Source organism: Sarcophilus harrisii, chromosome 6 (genome assembly GCF_902635505.1).
Source record: "Sarcophilus harrisii chromosome 6, mSarHar1.11, whole genome shotgun sequence".
Taxonomy (NCBI): Eukaryota; Metazoa; Chordata; class Mammalia; order Dasyuromorphia; family Dasyuridae; genus Sarcophilus; species Sarcophilus harrisii.
The window spans coordinates 248,259,729-248,275,221 of record NC_045431.1 but is presented as its reverse complement, the minus strand read 5'-3'; the positions used below and the strand labels follow the sequence as shown (position 1 = coordinate 248,275,221).

At 36.9% G+C, this 15,493-nt stretch overlaps 1 protein-coding gene across 1 annotated transcript; it reads right to left on the bottom strand.

The window, feature by feature from the left end:
* Nucleotides 1–14,264: 14,264 nt before the first annotated feature.
* On the bottom strand, nt 14,265–15,227 carry LOC116420136 (olfactory receptor 10Q1-like). Its single transcript, XM_031943824.1, has one exon. The coding sequence runs from the start codon at nt 15,225–15,227 to the stop codon at nt 14,265–14,267; it is 963 nt and encodes a 320-aa protein (XP_031799684.1).
* Between the last annotated feature and the right edge of the window lie 266 nt (nt 15,228–15,493).

Genomic DNA, 15,493 nt, shown 5'->3' with positions numbered 1-15,493 from the left:
TGCTCATGATGAAAATCTTAGGTAAGACCTTTTCAATACTTCAGTCCACAATGAGCTATACTTTCCCTTCCCCTCATAGTGCCTTACTTTAAATGACATCTTTCTTCTTACTATATAGCTAACTCTAGGTTAGTCTGCTAAACTCCTGTCTGGATCCATCTGCCAGTCACTGACATAGCCAGGCTCATTGTTTGTTTCTTTAGAGGATTCTTCTTCCAAATTCCTTTCCTTGGTAACCCTATTGCTTTCCCAGTTCTATTTCAGGTTTACCATTCTTGGTATCTGTTATATCCCTTCATTTGTCTATAATGTTTTTCCCTTAATAAACCTACCTTCTGGCAAAGAGAATGGCCATCATGAATGTCTCATGTTTATTTTGAACTAGGAATTGTTACCCTGACATCTTCAGGACGACAAGATTAATATACTCAGGGGGATTGTAGCATGGTTTAAAGATCAGATCAGCTAACCTTCCTTCAAAGAAAAACTGAAAACATTCCTATTTTTCTTTTTTTTGGGGGAAAGGTTGGGGGGGTATTATCAGGCTGGAGCATCTGCATATACTCTCAGCTTGATATGTTATTTTGCTAGCTGCATTTTTCCTTTCTGCCTTAAAAAAGTTCTTTCATGGAATCACTGATTAAGTAAAGAAGACATGAGATATATTTTTAAATGAAGGTAAGGCAGAAATGGTGTCTAAGTATTAAAAAAAGAAGACAGGCTCAGCAAGTAGACAACTCTGTGATCATGAGCAAATCATTTAAATTCTCTATCCTCAATTTCCTTATCTGTAAAATGAAGGGAATGGACTAATTTACCTCTAAGGTGTCTTTCTGATTCTTTAACCATGATTCCACTTGTGTTAAGTATAGCTAGGTTATTTCTTCTGAAAATAAAAAAGTCCTAGTATTGAAGGGATTTCTAAGTTCTGAAGACAGAAATAAATGAAAATAAATAAATAACAAAGCATCCCCTTACCACCTTCCTGTGTTTCATACTCCATTAGCCATCTGAGGAAAAGCTCTGCTCCACCAGATGTCTTTGTTCTGAGTTTCTCCTGCATTCAGTTAATCTCTCCTTTTTCATCTGTTTGGATTTAATGGGATGGGGGTCCATGACTTTTAAATGACACATGGTGTCTTAGAAAGGGAAGGCCCTGGCTGATGAGTGGGCTCAATACCTTTGCTCTTTGGTAGAACCTCATGTAAGTAAAATGGGGGACAGGCTGTGATCCCTTTTTCTTCTTTGAGAAAAGAAGCTTTGGAATATAGTCAAAAGTACCAAAGGGGCTTCCTAGATCAGAGAGCCTGTTTTCTTCCCAGATTCATCAAATCAGCAAGGAAGTTCCTGTTATTTCTGCTTATAATGTAGTCATTCCTGCTCCAGCCAGATTATTACTGTCCTTTCTGAGCGCTCTCTCTCTCAATGGAATGGCTCCCTGGAGCATGGGGATTTTCAAGTATCTCCCTTTTACTGGATCTGAGTAAAGTTAGAAAAATATTTAAGTCAAGGGAGACAAAGAAATGTTAATGGGCATCCAAATCCTCTGGGGTTGATAAGTGGAAATTAGGACCGATGCTTGGGGACCAGTAGAAAAAAATAGACCTCTCTTGTTCTCCCTAGATCAGGGACTTCGATCACATACCAGGAAATCTAAGCAGTGGAAAATGGTAAAAATTAATTTAAAAGAATTCCAAATTCATGAAAGTCCTGTACAGATTCCTGGACTGAGAATGAGGAAACTTGGGTTTGAGCCCCAGCTTTGCCACTAATGACCAATATGATCCTTTGTTATTTGGGTGGGATTGTGTTGGAGTGGACATATAGTGTAGGTATCCTCTTTGGCTATTTTTCAGTGTGACAAATGGTTTTTTTTAACACTGAGTAAGCAAAAATGAACAAGTCCCAAATCCTGCCCTATATATTGGCTCATGTTTCAGTAACTTCAGATTCTCAAATCTTTTAAAATTATATGTGTATTAACAATGAAGCCTAGGTTATACTGGTCAATGCATAGAGATATTTGTGGCACACACTTATAATGTGTGTGTTACAAAGGCACATATAATATATACATATAAACACATACACTTATATATGTGTGTATATATACACACACACAAATGCAAATGTGTATTAATAATAGCTGACCTTTAAATCCTGTTTAGATTTTACAAATATTAATTTATGTGATCTTTACAATGGCTCTGAGAGATAGGTGCTATTATTGTCCCCACTTTCCAATGAAGAAACTGAGATAAAGAGAAGGTAAGTTGTTTGTCCAGCATCATATATCTAGTAAGTGCTTGAGAAGGGCTTTGACCTCAAGTTTTCAGTATTTTATCCACTTAGCTGCTTGGACTTGGTTGGACTTGGACTCCGGAAGACGAGTTCAAAACTTCCTCTCAGATGTTTACTAGTTGGGTGAGCCTGGATGAATAATTTAACCTGTTTGTTTCAGAATCCACATCTGTACAATGGGACTATAACAACACTAATCTTTATGCCACAGATTGTTTTGAGTAGAAAATGGAATCATATTTGTAAACCTCTTTGCAATCCTCAAAACTATGTAAAAATTATATAGACAGTACCGAAGAACCTCGTAGGTAATCCAGTCCATTTCTGGAGATCTTCAAGTAGTCAATCAACCATCTTATGCCCAAATGAAATGTCTATGGCTTCAGTCTTCACCCATTTCTCCTCAGTCTTTCCTCTGGGACCACTAGAAAAATTCGAATCCTTATTCCATGTAACTGCCCTTCAAGTCCATGAAGACATAATTTCTGCCTTTTCTCACTCTAAGATAAGAGTTTCAAGTTCCTTCACTTGATATCCCTATGACATGGTCTTTGGGTTCCTTCTATGCTTGTCCTCTTGCATGGTCTCCTCTTGCTTGGCTCCATTTTTCAATGTCCTTCCTGATATTGAACAGAATTCTCCAAATGTCTCCTCACCAGAATAGAATGCAGAAGTACTCTGATCTCCTTCAGTTTCAATATTCTTTCTCTTTTAAGGTCTAGGATTGTGTTCAGTTTCTTGGCCACACCATTCATCATTCAGTTTTTTGTTCACTATTCTTTCTATCTAGATCATTGTCACAGAAAACATAACTCCCTCATCCTGACTTTGTGCCAGGTGAATTTTTTTCTCTAAAAACTTCAAACTTAAAGGAGAGTATTTATCCAAAGTGGAGGAGAGATCATCAAAAACTTCATGCCTTAGCTTCCTCCTCTGTGAAATGGAGACATTGAACCAGATAATCTTTAAGCTTTCTTCCAGTTCTAGATCCTAGAATCCTGTGGTTTTATAATCATTCATCAGGGAAAGGAAATTACCATTTAGATGAAGTACTTTCCATACACCAGAATTTTACCAATATTATCTCATTTGATATTTACAACTCTGGGAAGTAGATGTTATTTTTATTCCCATTAGAGATAACTGGGGCAAAAGAATAATGAGTTCAAGCTCAGTTTATTGTGTCATTCACCTGCTTTTACTTAGTGTTGAAAAATACACCCATCATAGGTCCTCCAAGTTTTCCGTGTCAACTGTTAAAGACAGCAATATCAGTCGTTATTACTAATAATCACCAGCTCATTCTCAATTCATAGAAAGCTTTATTCCTGAGTTCTACAAACAAGAACAGAACTTCATTGATGTATGAATATCTGGAAGCAACCAAGGTTGAAGGCATTTACCTTGTATGCATTGGGAAAGAAAATGAGGATCTGTTCCCTACTGGAGCTAGGAAAGCTTCAGTACCAAATGGTATCAAGCCAAATGGAACCAAATGTAAAAAGCTCTGGACTTGGTACTAAAAGACAAAGGAGTGAACTCTAGTTCTATAGTGTTCTTCAAAATGTAATGTTCTTGTTTGGTTTTCTGAGGGTCTCTGGAGTAGCCTTAGTTTCAATTGATTAATCACCATGAGAACATCCAGGTGTTAAAGTCCAAATCCTTTATTATCTCCTTCACAACGTACTTTCCTTGCCTGGGTTCCAGACTAGCTTTTTTAGAGACCTTCCAGAGTCTTGGTTTCAGTGGAGAAGCTAAGTAGGACAGGCCTGCCTGTGGTGTGGGATGGGATGAATGAATCTATCTTTGAGTCCCCAGCTTGCCTGGCTGTTCTGAGACTCTCTTGGAGCCCTACTGAGTCTGTCTCTGGCTCTGACTCTGGCTGAATTTGTTGCAGCTTTATATGCTCTATTTTGAGTATAAAGCAATCATATCACCAGGAAACCATTATTTATTGTAAGATTAAATCAATCATACTGAACTTCGAGAATTATTAATCACCATGCTGAACTAGGTAAGCATTGTCTTATCAATTCCACTGAGTTAACACCTTGTAAGAACCCTTGTTTTAAGTACAAGAGTTCTGTTCCATAACATAGCTCCAATAGTTAGTAGCTGTGTGATCTTGAGTAAATCAATTTAATTTCTCTGAGTTTTAGTTGTCTCATTTATAACCTAATAACAAGCCCAAGTGTTAGGCACTGAGGATATCAGCAAAAAGGGGACCATTTCTGCTCTCATTAAATTTCTTGCTTCCTGGGGATACATAATATCTTCTCAAGCAAAGTATGACACATAGGGGAAGGAGAGGGGAATACACACTTATATAGTTCCTACTATGCTCAGGCTCTGTAATGACTTCTTTCACAGATTAATATCTCCTAACCATGATCCTGACCATGTGTTTTAGGAAAAAATGAAGGCCAGAAAAATTTCAATCTGAGGAAATCAAGGAAGGCTCCATGGAAGAAGACAGCAGCTTATTTGAAGAAAGAGGCAATAGCAAAAGGGAGAGAGTTCTTTCCAGATATAGCAGATGGCTTATGTGAAAGTATTGAGAAGGGGAAGGAAGTACAACAAAACAGCCAGGTGATCAGAACTAGAGCAAACTGTGCAAAGAGGATACTACTAATGTTGTTGGTGCTGCTGCTGTTCTTTTCTTTTTCTTTCTTTCTTGTAAAGGGTCAGAACTCTGAAAAGGTGTACTTGAATCAAGGACAGTAGGGTGCTTAAAGTTAAGCACCTATTCAGTGTGAGATAATGGTTCTCTAAACATATTCTTAATGCAATATGGTGATGTAATGGTTGTGAATGCTCAATGTGCTGTGGTGATGTAATGGTGCTGAAGTATTTAAGGGCTGGAAGGACTCACAATGAGCTTCTCAGCCACAGCTCTCAGCCACAGACACAGAGCACCCTCTCAGTCAAAGCCACAGACACAAAGAAGACTCTGGACTTCATCTTTGACCATCAATTCTCATGAGTCTCCTGTCTCCTTCACTCCTCCACTAAGACCAGGGACTCAGGATGATCCAGAAGTCCTCTAGAAAGCTAGCAGGGACATTACATTTCCTTCCTCCCTCCCTTCTTCCTTCCTTCCTTCCTTCCTTCCTTCCTTCCTTCCTTCCTCCTTCCTTCCCTCCCTCCCTCTCTCCTTCTTTCCTTCCTTCCTTCCTTCCTTCCTTCCTTCCTTCCTTCCTTCCTTCCTTCCTTCCTTCCTTCCTTTTTGTTTTTTCTTGTTTTTCTTATTCTTCTTGTTCTCATTCCCCTACTTCTCTTCTTCCTCTTCCTCCTCCTCGTCCTCCTCCACCACCTCCTCCTTCTTCTCATCTTCCTCCTTCTCTTCCTCTTTCTCCACCTCCTCTTCCTCCTCCTCCTCCTCTTCCTCCTTCTTCTTCTCCACCTCCTCCTCTTCCTTGTCCTCTTCCTCCTCCTTGTTTTTCTACTACTATTTTTATTACTACTACTATGACCACCACCACCACCACTGCTACCAGTACTATTGGTGATACTATTATCGCTGCTGCTGCTACTACTACTACTACTACCACTACCAACCACCACCACTACTACTGCTGTTATTGTTGTTGCTACTACTACTATTGCTGCTGCTGCTATTTCTTTCTTTTATTATTTCACTTACTGCTGCTACTGCTACTACTACTACTTCTAGTACTACTGCTGCTGCTGCTACTCCTACTACAATTACTACTACAACTATTACCACTGCTGCTGCTGCTGCTACTCCTACTACAATTAGTACTACAACTATTACCACTGCTTGGCACAGATGAAATGAAATCATTTTTGTAAAGCTTTTTGCAATCCTCAAAACTGTGTTTAAATTATATAGACATTAGAGAAGAATCTCCTATGTAGTCTATTCCATTTCTGGAGATCTCCAGTTAGTCATTCAGCCACATTACAACCCACCTAAATGTCTGTGGCTATAGTCTTTACCCATTTTTTCCTCATTCTTTCTTCTGGGACCAATAGAAAAATTCTAATCCTCATTCCACGTAACTACCTTTCAAGTCCTTGAAGATAACATTTATGCCTTTCTTTTCTCTGTCAGTTTCAAGTTCCTTCAACTGATATCCCTATGACATGGTCTTTGGGTTCCTCCTATGCTTGTCCTCTTGCATGTTCTCTTCTGTGATGATTCCAAATTTCAATGTCCTTTCTGACATTGTACAGAATTCTCCAAATGTCTCCTCACCAGAGTAGAATGCAGAAGTACTCTTACTCCTTCAGTCTCAATATTATTTCTCTCTTAAGGTGGTCTAGGATTGAGTTCAGTTTTTTGGCCACAACATTCATCATCCAGTTTGTGGTTCACTATTCTTTCTATCTAGATCATTGTCACAGAAAATGTAACTCCTTTATCCTGACTCTGTGTCTGTTGAATTTTTTCTCTAAAAACTTTCTCGAAAAACTTAAAGGGGAGGTGTCCATCCAAGGTGGAGGAGAGATCATCAAAAACTTCATGCCTTAGTCTCCCCCTTTGTGAAATGGTGACAATGAACCAGATAATCTTTAAGGTTTCTTAGAAAAGAATCACTGGCCCCTAGAATATAGACTCTACTATGAAATGAAAAACACAGGTATTAGAAGGTTTCTTTGCCTTCATTAGATGTTTAAGATGGTAATGAAGTTAGTCAAAATGACTAGAAGGACAAACAAGGACACTGAAGAGAACCCAAAAGAAAAGTCCCATATCGCTGATGTGGATGTCAGAAGATAACCAAAATCAGAAAATGAGAATCTCATGTAAAAATGATGGGTTACATGGGAACTACAAAAGAAAAGGAGATATTTCATGTATGAGGGTAAGGATGGGATGGGATATCAGAGCCTGAGGAGACAGCATAGTCTAGATGGTTTGTTATGCTTTTTTTTTTTTTTTTGGTAGTATCAACAAGTCGTGGAAGAATGTTGATGCAGAGACTAGAAGAATTAGTCTCTTTCTTTTTTTTTTCCCTAATTTTTTATTAAAGTCTTTTTATTCACAAAGCATAAGCATGGATAATTTTTCCAACATTGACTCCTGCATAAACCCATGCTACAAATTTTCCCTTTCTTCCCCTCATCTCCTCCCCAACCGTCAGGCAATCCAAAACATCCCAAATATTCCAAAATACACACCAGATCCAATATCTGTATACCTATTCATACAGCTATCCGGTTGAGCAAGAAAAATCAGATTAAGAAGGAAGAAAAAGAAAAATGGAGAAAAAAGAAACAAAATGCAAAGAAATAATAACAAAGAGAGTGAGAATGCTATACTGTGTTCCACCCTGTGTGTCCATGGTTCTCTCTCTGGGTTCTCAACATCACTGTATAAGTGGAATTGGTCTGAATCATCTCAATGTTGAAGAGAACACATCTGTCAGAATTGATCACGATATAGTCTTGTTGTTGCCATGTATAATGATCTCCTGGTTCTATTCATTTTACTTTGGATCAGCTCATGTAGGTGTCTGCAAGCCTCTCTAAAATCATCCTGCTGGTTGTTTCTTACAGAACAATAATATTCCATGACATTCATATACCACAATTTATTCAGCCATTCTCCCGTTGATGGGCATCCACTCAGTTTCCAGTTTCTTGCCACTACAAAAAGAACTGCTACAAACATTTTTGCACATGTGGGTGCCTTTTCCTCTTTTAAGATCTTTGGGTTATAATCCCAACAGAAACAGGGCTGGATCAAAGCATTTGCAGAGTTTGATAACTTTTTGAGCATAGCTCCAAACTGCTCTCCAGAATGGTTGGATCCATTCACAGTTCCACCAACAATGTATCAGTGTCCCAGTTTTCTCACATGCCCTGAAACATTCCTCATTATCTTTTTCTGTCATCTTAGCCAATCTAACAGGTATGTAGTGATATCTCAGAGTTGTCTTGATTTGCATTATTCTGATCAAAAGTGATTTGGAGCACCTTTTCATGTGGGTACAAATAGTTTCAATTTCTTCATCTGAAAATTATCTGTTTATATCTTTGACCATTTATCAGTTGGAGAATGGCTTGAACTATTACAAATTTGATTCAATTATCTATATATTTTAGAAATGAGCCCTTTATCAGATCCTTTGGATATAGAAATGTTTCTCCAGTTTCTTGCTTCCTTTCTAATCTTGCCTGCATTAGTTTTGTTTGTACAAAAACTTTTAAACTTAAAATGATCAAAATTATATATTTTATGATAAATAATGATCTCTAGTTCTTCTTTGGTCACAAATTCCTTTCTCCTCCATAAATCTGAGAGGTAAACTATCCTATGTTCTGCTAATTTGTTTATAGTATCATTCTTTATGTCTAGATCATGAACCCATTTTGACCTTATCTTGGTTAGGTCTGTTTATATACAGTATTAGGTGTGGGTCTACGCCTACTTTCTGCCATACTAATTTCCAGTTTTCCCAGCAGTTTTGTCAAATAGTGAATTCTTATCCCAACAGGTGGGGCTTTTTGGTTTGTCAAATATTAGATTGTTCTACTCATTGGCTATTTTGTTCTGTGAGCCTAACCTATTTCACTGATCAATCAATCTATTTATAGCTATTAGCAAATGGTTTTGATGGCCACTGCTTTATAATATAGTTTTAGATCTGGTATGGCTAGGCCACCTTCATATGCTTTTCTATTCATTAATTCTTTTGAAATTCTTGACCTTTTGTTCTTCCATATGAATTTTATTGTTATTTTTTCTAGTTCAGTAAAATAGTTTCTTGGGAGTTGGATTGATATAGCACTAAATAAATAGTTTAGGGAGTATTGTCATCTTTATTATATTTGCTCGACCTATCCAAGAGCATTTGATATTTTTCCAACTGTTTACATCTGATTTTATTTGTATGGAAAGTGTTTTTGTAGTTTTGTATATAGTTCTACTTTCCCTTGGCAGATAAATTCCCAAATATTTTATATTATCAACAGTTATTTTAAATGAAATTTCTCTTTGCATCTCTTGCTGTTGGATTTTGTTAGTGATGTATAAGAGTGCTTGATGATTTATAAATATTTTGTATCCTGCAACTTTTCTAAAGTTGTGGGTTGCTTCTAATAGCTCTGTAATTGATAGTCTAGGGTTCTCCAAGTATACCAACATATCATTTGCAAAGAGTGATAATTTGGTTTTCCTTTTACCTACTCTCATTTCCTTTAATCTCTTTTCTTCTCTTATTGCCCAGGCTAGCATTTCTAGTAGAATATAGAATATTGAATACTAATGGTGATAGTGGACAACCTTGTTTTACCCCTGATCTTATTGGGAATGGTTCCAGTTTATCCTCATTATATATGATACTTGCTGATGGTTTTAAATAGATGCTACTGACTATTTTAAGGAAAAGTCTATTTATTCCTATACTCTCTAATGTTTTTAATGGGAAATGGGTGTTGAATTTTATCAAATGCTTTTTCTGCATCTGTTGAGATAATCATATAGTTTTTGTTAATTTAGTCAATTATGTTAATAGTTTTCCTAATATTGATCCAGCCCTGCATTCCTGGTATAAATCCTACTTGGTCATGGTGTATTATCCTGAGGATGATTATCTGTAATCGTTTTGGTAATATTTTGTTTAAGATTTTTGCATCAATATTCATTAGGTAGATTGGTCTATAATTTTCTTTCTCTGTTTTTGTCCTATCTTGTTTAGGTATCAGTACCACGTCTATATCATAAAGGATTTTTGTTAGGAGTCTTTCATTCCCTATTTTTTCAAATAGTATATATTTAGTATTGGAGTTAATTGTCCTTTAAATGTTTACTAGAATTCACATGTAAAGCCATTTGGTCTTGGGGATTTTTTCTTAGGGAGTTGATTAATAACTTGTTCTATTTCTTTTTCTAAAATGGGACCATTTAAATAATTTATTTCCTGTTCTGTTCATTTGGGCAATCTATAATTTTGTAGGTATTCCTCCAGTTCACTTAGGTTGTCAAATTTATTGGCATAAAGTTGGGCAAAGTAACTTCTGATTATTGCTCTAGTTTCCCCTTCATTGGTGAATAATTCTCCCTTTTCATTTTTGAGACTAACAATTTGATTTTTCTTTTTCCTTTTTCTTATCAAATTAACTAAAGGTTTATCTATTTTGTTGTTTTTTTCATAAAAGCAACTCTTAGCTTTATTTATTAATTCAATAGCCTTTTTTAGTTTTAATTTTATTGATCTCTCCTTTTATTTTTAGAATTTCAAGTTTGGTGTCTGATTGGGGTTTTTTAACTTGTTCTTTTATTTGCATGCCCAATTTATTGATCTCCTCTTTCTCTATTTTATGCAAGTAAGTCTCTAGAGATATAAAATTTCCCCTGACTACCACTTTGGCTGCATCCCACAAATTTTGGTATGTTGTCTCATTATTATCTTTCTCTTAGATGAAATTATTGATTGTGTCTATGATTTGCTGTTTAACCCATTCATTCTTTAGGAGGAGATTATTGAGTTTCCAATTTCTTTTTGGTCTATTTCCCCCGGCCCTTTACTGAATGTAATTTTTTTGCATCATGATCTGAAAAATTACATTTACCATTTCTGCCTTTTGCATTTGATTTTGAGGTCTTATGTCCTAATATATGGTCAGTTTTTGTATATGTTCCATGAACTGCTGAGAAGAAAGTATACTCCTTTTTGTCTCCATTCAATTTTCTCCAAAGATCTATCATATTTAGTTTTTCTAGTATTAAATTTACCTCTTTAACTTCTTATATATTTTATGGCTTGATTTATCTAGTTGTGAGAGAGCAAGGTTGAGCTCTCCTACTATTATAGTTTTGCTGTCTATTTCTTTTTGAAACTTTCTTAACTTCTTTAGGAATTTAGATGCTACACCACTTGGTTCATATATGTTTAATATTGACATTGCTTTATTATCTATGGCACCCTTTAGCAAGATATAATTTCCTTCCTTATCTCTTTTAATCAGATCCATTTTTGCTTTTACTTGATCTTAGATGAGGATAGCTACCCCTGCTTTTTTTTTTTTTTTAATTTCACCTGAAACATAATAGATAATCTACTCCAGCCTTTTATCTTTACTCTGTGGGTATTACTCTGCTTCCGATGTGTTTTTTTGTAAACAACATATAGGATTCTGGCTTTTAATCCAGTCTGTTATCTGCTTATGTTTTATGAGAGAGTTCACCCCATTTACATTTACAGTTAAAACTACTAATTTTGTATTTCCCGCCATCTTATTAACCCCATATAATCCTTTTCTCTTTGATTTTTCCTTTTCCCTCTTCCCCAGTATTTTACTTAAGAGTGCTACTTGCATCAAGCAGTCCTCCCTCTTTAGATACCCTCCTTCTTTCTTATACTTTTCCCCTACTATTTCTCTTTAGCCTACTCCTTCCATTTTCCCCTTTTCCCTCCTACATTTCTATATGATGAGAGATGTTTGTTGGTGAAACCAAATATATCTAATATTCTTTCTTTGAGCCAAATCTGATGAAAGTAAAATTCACACAATATTTATCACCCTCCCTTCTTTCCCTCCATTAAAATATGTTTTCTTTGCCTCTTGCTGAGGTCTAATCTCCTTCATTTTACCTCTAATTTCCCCTTATTTTTTCTGTTATAATCACCTTTCCATCTCTACTTTCTTTTTTATATTATAACAGTAAAATCAGATTATACATGTATTCTCAATGTATACGCATAACAGAAATACAGTTCTCAAGAGTTTTTTTTTTCTTTTTACCTTTTTGTGTTTCTCTTGAATTCTATATTTGGAGGTCAAATTTTTTGTTTAGCTCTGATCTTTTTATGAAAAATACATGGAATTCACCAGTTTCATTGAATGACCATCTTCTTCCCTGAAAGAAAATACTCAGTTTAGCAGGATACTTTATTCTTGGCATTCCAGGATTGTTTGCCTTTTGGAATATCAGATTCCAGGCCCTTTGTTCCTTTATAATGGAAGCTGCTCAGTCCTGAGTAATCCTTATTGTGTTTCCTTGGTATTTGAATTATTTTTTTCTGGCTGCTTGTAATATTTTTGCCTTGGTCTGATAGTTCTCATATTTAGCCTCAATATTCCTTGGGATTTTAATTTTGAAGTCTCTTTCAGGAGGCATTCAGTGAATCCTTTCAGTGGTCATTTTGCCTTCTGTTTTTATGATATCCTGACAATTGTCTTTGGTGATTTTCTGAAAGATAATGTCTAGGCTCTTATTTGCATCATGTATTTCAGGGAGTCCAATAATCCTTAGATTGTCTCTCCTTGATCTCTTTTCCAGGTCAGTTGTTTTCCCCATTAGATATTTTACATTTTTTCTCTTTTTTCACTTTTTTTGCTTTTGCTTGAGTGATTCTTGTTGTGTCACTGAGTCATTTCCATTTGTCCAATTCTGAATTTTACGTGTTATTTTCTTCATTTTCTTTTTTTTAACTTCTTTTTGTATTTGTCCAATTGAATTTTTGAATGAGTTGTTTTGTTCTATGGAATTTTTTTCCATTTCACAAATTCTGTTTTTTAAGAAGTTATTTTCTTTTTCTGTTTCACAAATTCTCTTTTTCTGGGAGTTGCTTTCTTTTTCCAGTTTCTCAAATCTATTTTTTAATGAGTTTTGCTTTTTCCATTTCACTTTGTCTATTTTGTGTTGTCTTTTCCAAACTCTCTTGCAGACTTTGATTTACTTTCTCCATTTTTCTTTTAGCTTTCTTTTAAGGTATTTTTTAAGTTCTTCTAGGAGAGTCTTGTGTGATGGGGACCAGATTATATCATCTTATGGAGCTTCATCTAGAAACAATCTGCCTTTAACGTCCTCTAGATTTGAAATCTGTTCTTCTCGTTCGTCATAACAGCTGTCAATTTTTAGAATCCTCTTTACTTTTTTACTCATTTTTAAAGTTATGTTAATATCAGCCTTTAGGGCAGGAGAGGTTTTCCAAGAGACCTCAGCTGGTGGTCAGTGCTGATTCACTCTTGGTGCTGGGTGTGCCATTTAGAGTCAGTAATACCCTGGGGCTCTGTGCTGTCTGCACTGGCATTTGTGGTCAGAATCTGCATCAGCACCCTGATTCTGCACTGCTCCAGGACTGTGAGCTGTCTGTGCTGGCATTTGTGATCATTTGCCCAGGCCTTGCTGTCTTTGTCCCAGTTCCAATTGAAACAGACCTTCTCCGGTCTACTTTTACCCACAAATTCTCAGCCCCACAGAGGTTGCACTGCCACACTGAGACTGCTGTACCCTGGGGTTCTGCTCTGTCTGTACTGGAGTTTGTGGTCAGCTCTTTGTACTTTGCTGCCCCTTTCTTGTTTCTGATTGAAACAGATCTTTTCTGATCTGTTTCCTCCTGTAAATTCTCTGCCCTGGGACTCTAAGCTCTCTACTCTAGTGTTTGTACTGGTTGCCCTGGCTGCCTCCCTCCCATTTCCAATTGAAATAGGTGATTTTGGTGATCTTTGAAATTATGTTCTGCTGATAATTTGTTGTACTGCCAATATTTGTGGGTTCTGTCCATCCAGAGGCTGGATTTTGTAATTATTGTGAGCATTGTAAACCAGATCAGAAAGAACTGTGTATCATCTCTGCCATCTTGGCTCCAATGGAATTAGTCTCTTTCTTATGATCATGCTTCACAGAAGCAGAAAACAGGAAAAAAAATGAAAGGGAAGTGATCAGGAAAGAGAAAATAGTGAGAGAAAAGTTGTTTGTCCTTCATCCTCAAAGAAGATGCTGATACCAGGAAGATACTCAATAGAACTAATTTACTTGGAAGTGGGTACATCATATTAATACCAGGTCAAGTATATAATTGAGAGTAGATCCTAGACTTGATACAATTGATCATTTGATGTCCCATTATGTTCATTGTGAAAATGATAGGATCAGACATATTATATTTTAAAATAGAAAGTGCAGTTGTGGAATATCATAATATGTGGAAAGTTATACATTGGAATTAGTTATTTTTGCTGTCTTAACCACTCTCTATTCCAAATCTTCATGGAAGTTCAGAGGCTGCTGTACAGCTCATGGAATTTTTCAGTGCATCTTTGACATCCTTATTCCGTAGGGTGTAAATGAGGGGGTTGAGCAAAGGTATGACAAAGGTATAGACCAAGGCAAGCTGCCAGTCCTCGTCCTCTGAGGTGCTGGACTTAGGACGCATATAGACCAGGATGCCACAGCCATACTGCAGTAGGACCACAGAGAGATGGGAAGAACAGGTGGAAAATGCCCTCCGGCGCCCCTCTGCAGAGTGAATTCGTAGAATGGTATTGGCAATAAAGATATAGGAAATGGAGATCAGCACAAGGGGCACAGTCAGAATAAAAAAGCCCATAACAAATATAACAGCTTGTTGCACTCGAATGTCCCCACAGGCCAGACGCAAGACAGGTGGGGCATCACAGAAGAAGTGGTTTATCTCCAGGCGGTGACCACAGAAGGGGAGGGTGAATAGCAATATTGTGAGATGCAGTTCAAGGTAAAAAGGCAAGGCCAGGGAAGCAACCATGAGCTGAATACATCGCTTCTGGGTCATGATGAGGGTGTAGTGTAGGGGCTGGCAGATGGCCACATAGCGGTCATATGCCATGACAGCCAATAAGAAACATTCAGCACCTGCACAGGTGTAAAATAGGAGCATCTGAGTTGCACAGCCAGCTAATGGGATGGGCCTTTGAGCCCCCAAGATGTTGGAGAGCATCAGTGGTACCACAATAGTGGTGTAACAGATCTCTACGAGAGACAGATTGGACAGGAAAAAGTACATGGGGATATGGAGGGAAGTGTGGGCGTACACAGCCCAGAGTATAGTGGTGTTACCACAGAGGGTCATTATGTAAAGAAGGAGGAAGAAGCAGAAAAGGAGGGCCTGAATCTTGGGGGAGGTAGTGAACACTCGGAACACAAACTCAGTAGTGCCAGACTGGTTAAGATGCAAAGTACTGGAAGAAGACATTTCATCTGCCAAGAGAAGTACAAAGTTAAACTGAATTACCAGTAACTGCTTAGATAAAATAAGAAACACTTTTATTCTCAGAATGGTAGAATCATAGAAATATGGAGATTTGAGGACCTTTAAAAGATGACTTTTGGTAAATCTCTTTTTTTCTATATCTTTCAGTATTCTTATCTCCATAACATTTGGATTGAATCTTTAATATCTAAGATCTCCTCTAGGATGAGCATTCTGTACTCTACATTCAAGTTTCTTTTCCAGTAACA

Bases quoted from the DNA above. Each gene is read 5' to 3' on its own strand.
- LOC116420136 (XM_031943824.1), bottom strand. From the start codon at position 15,227: ATGTCTTCTTCCAGTACTTTGCATCTTAACCAGTCTGGCACTACTGAG.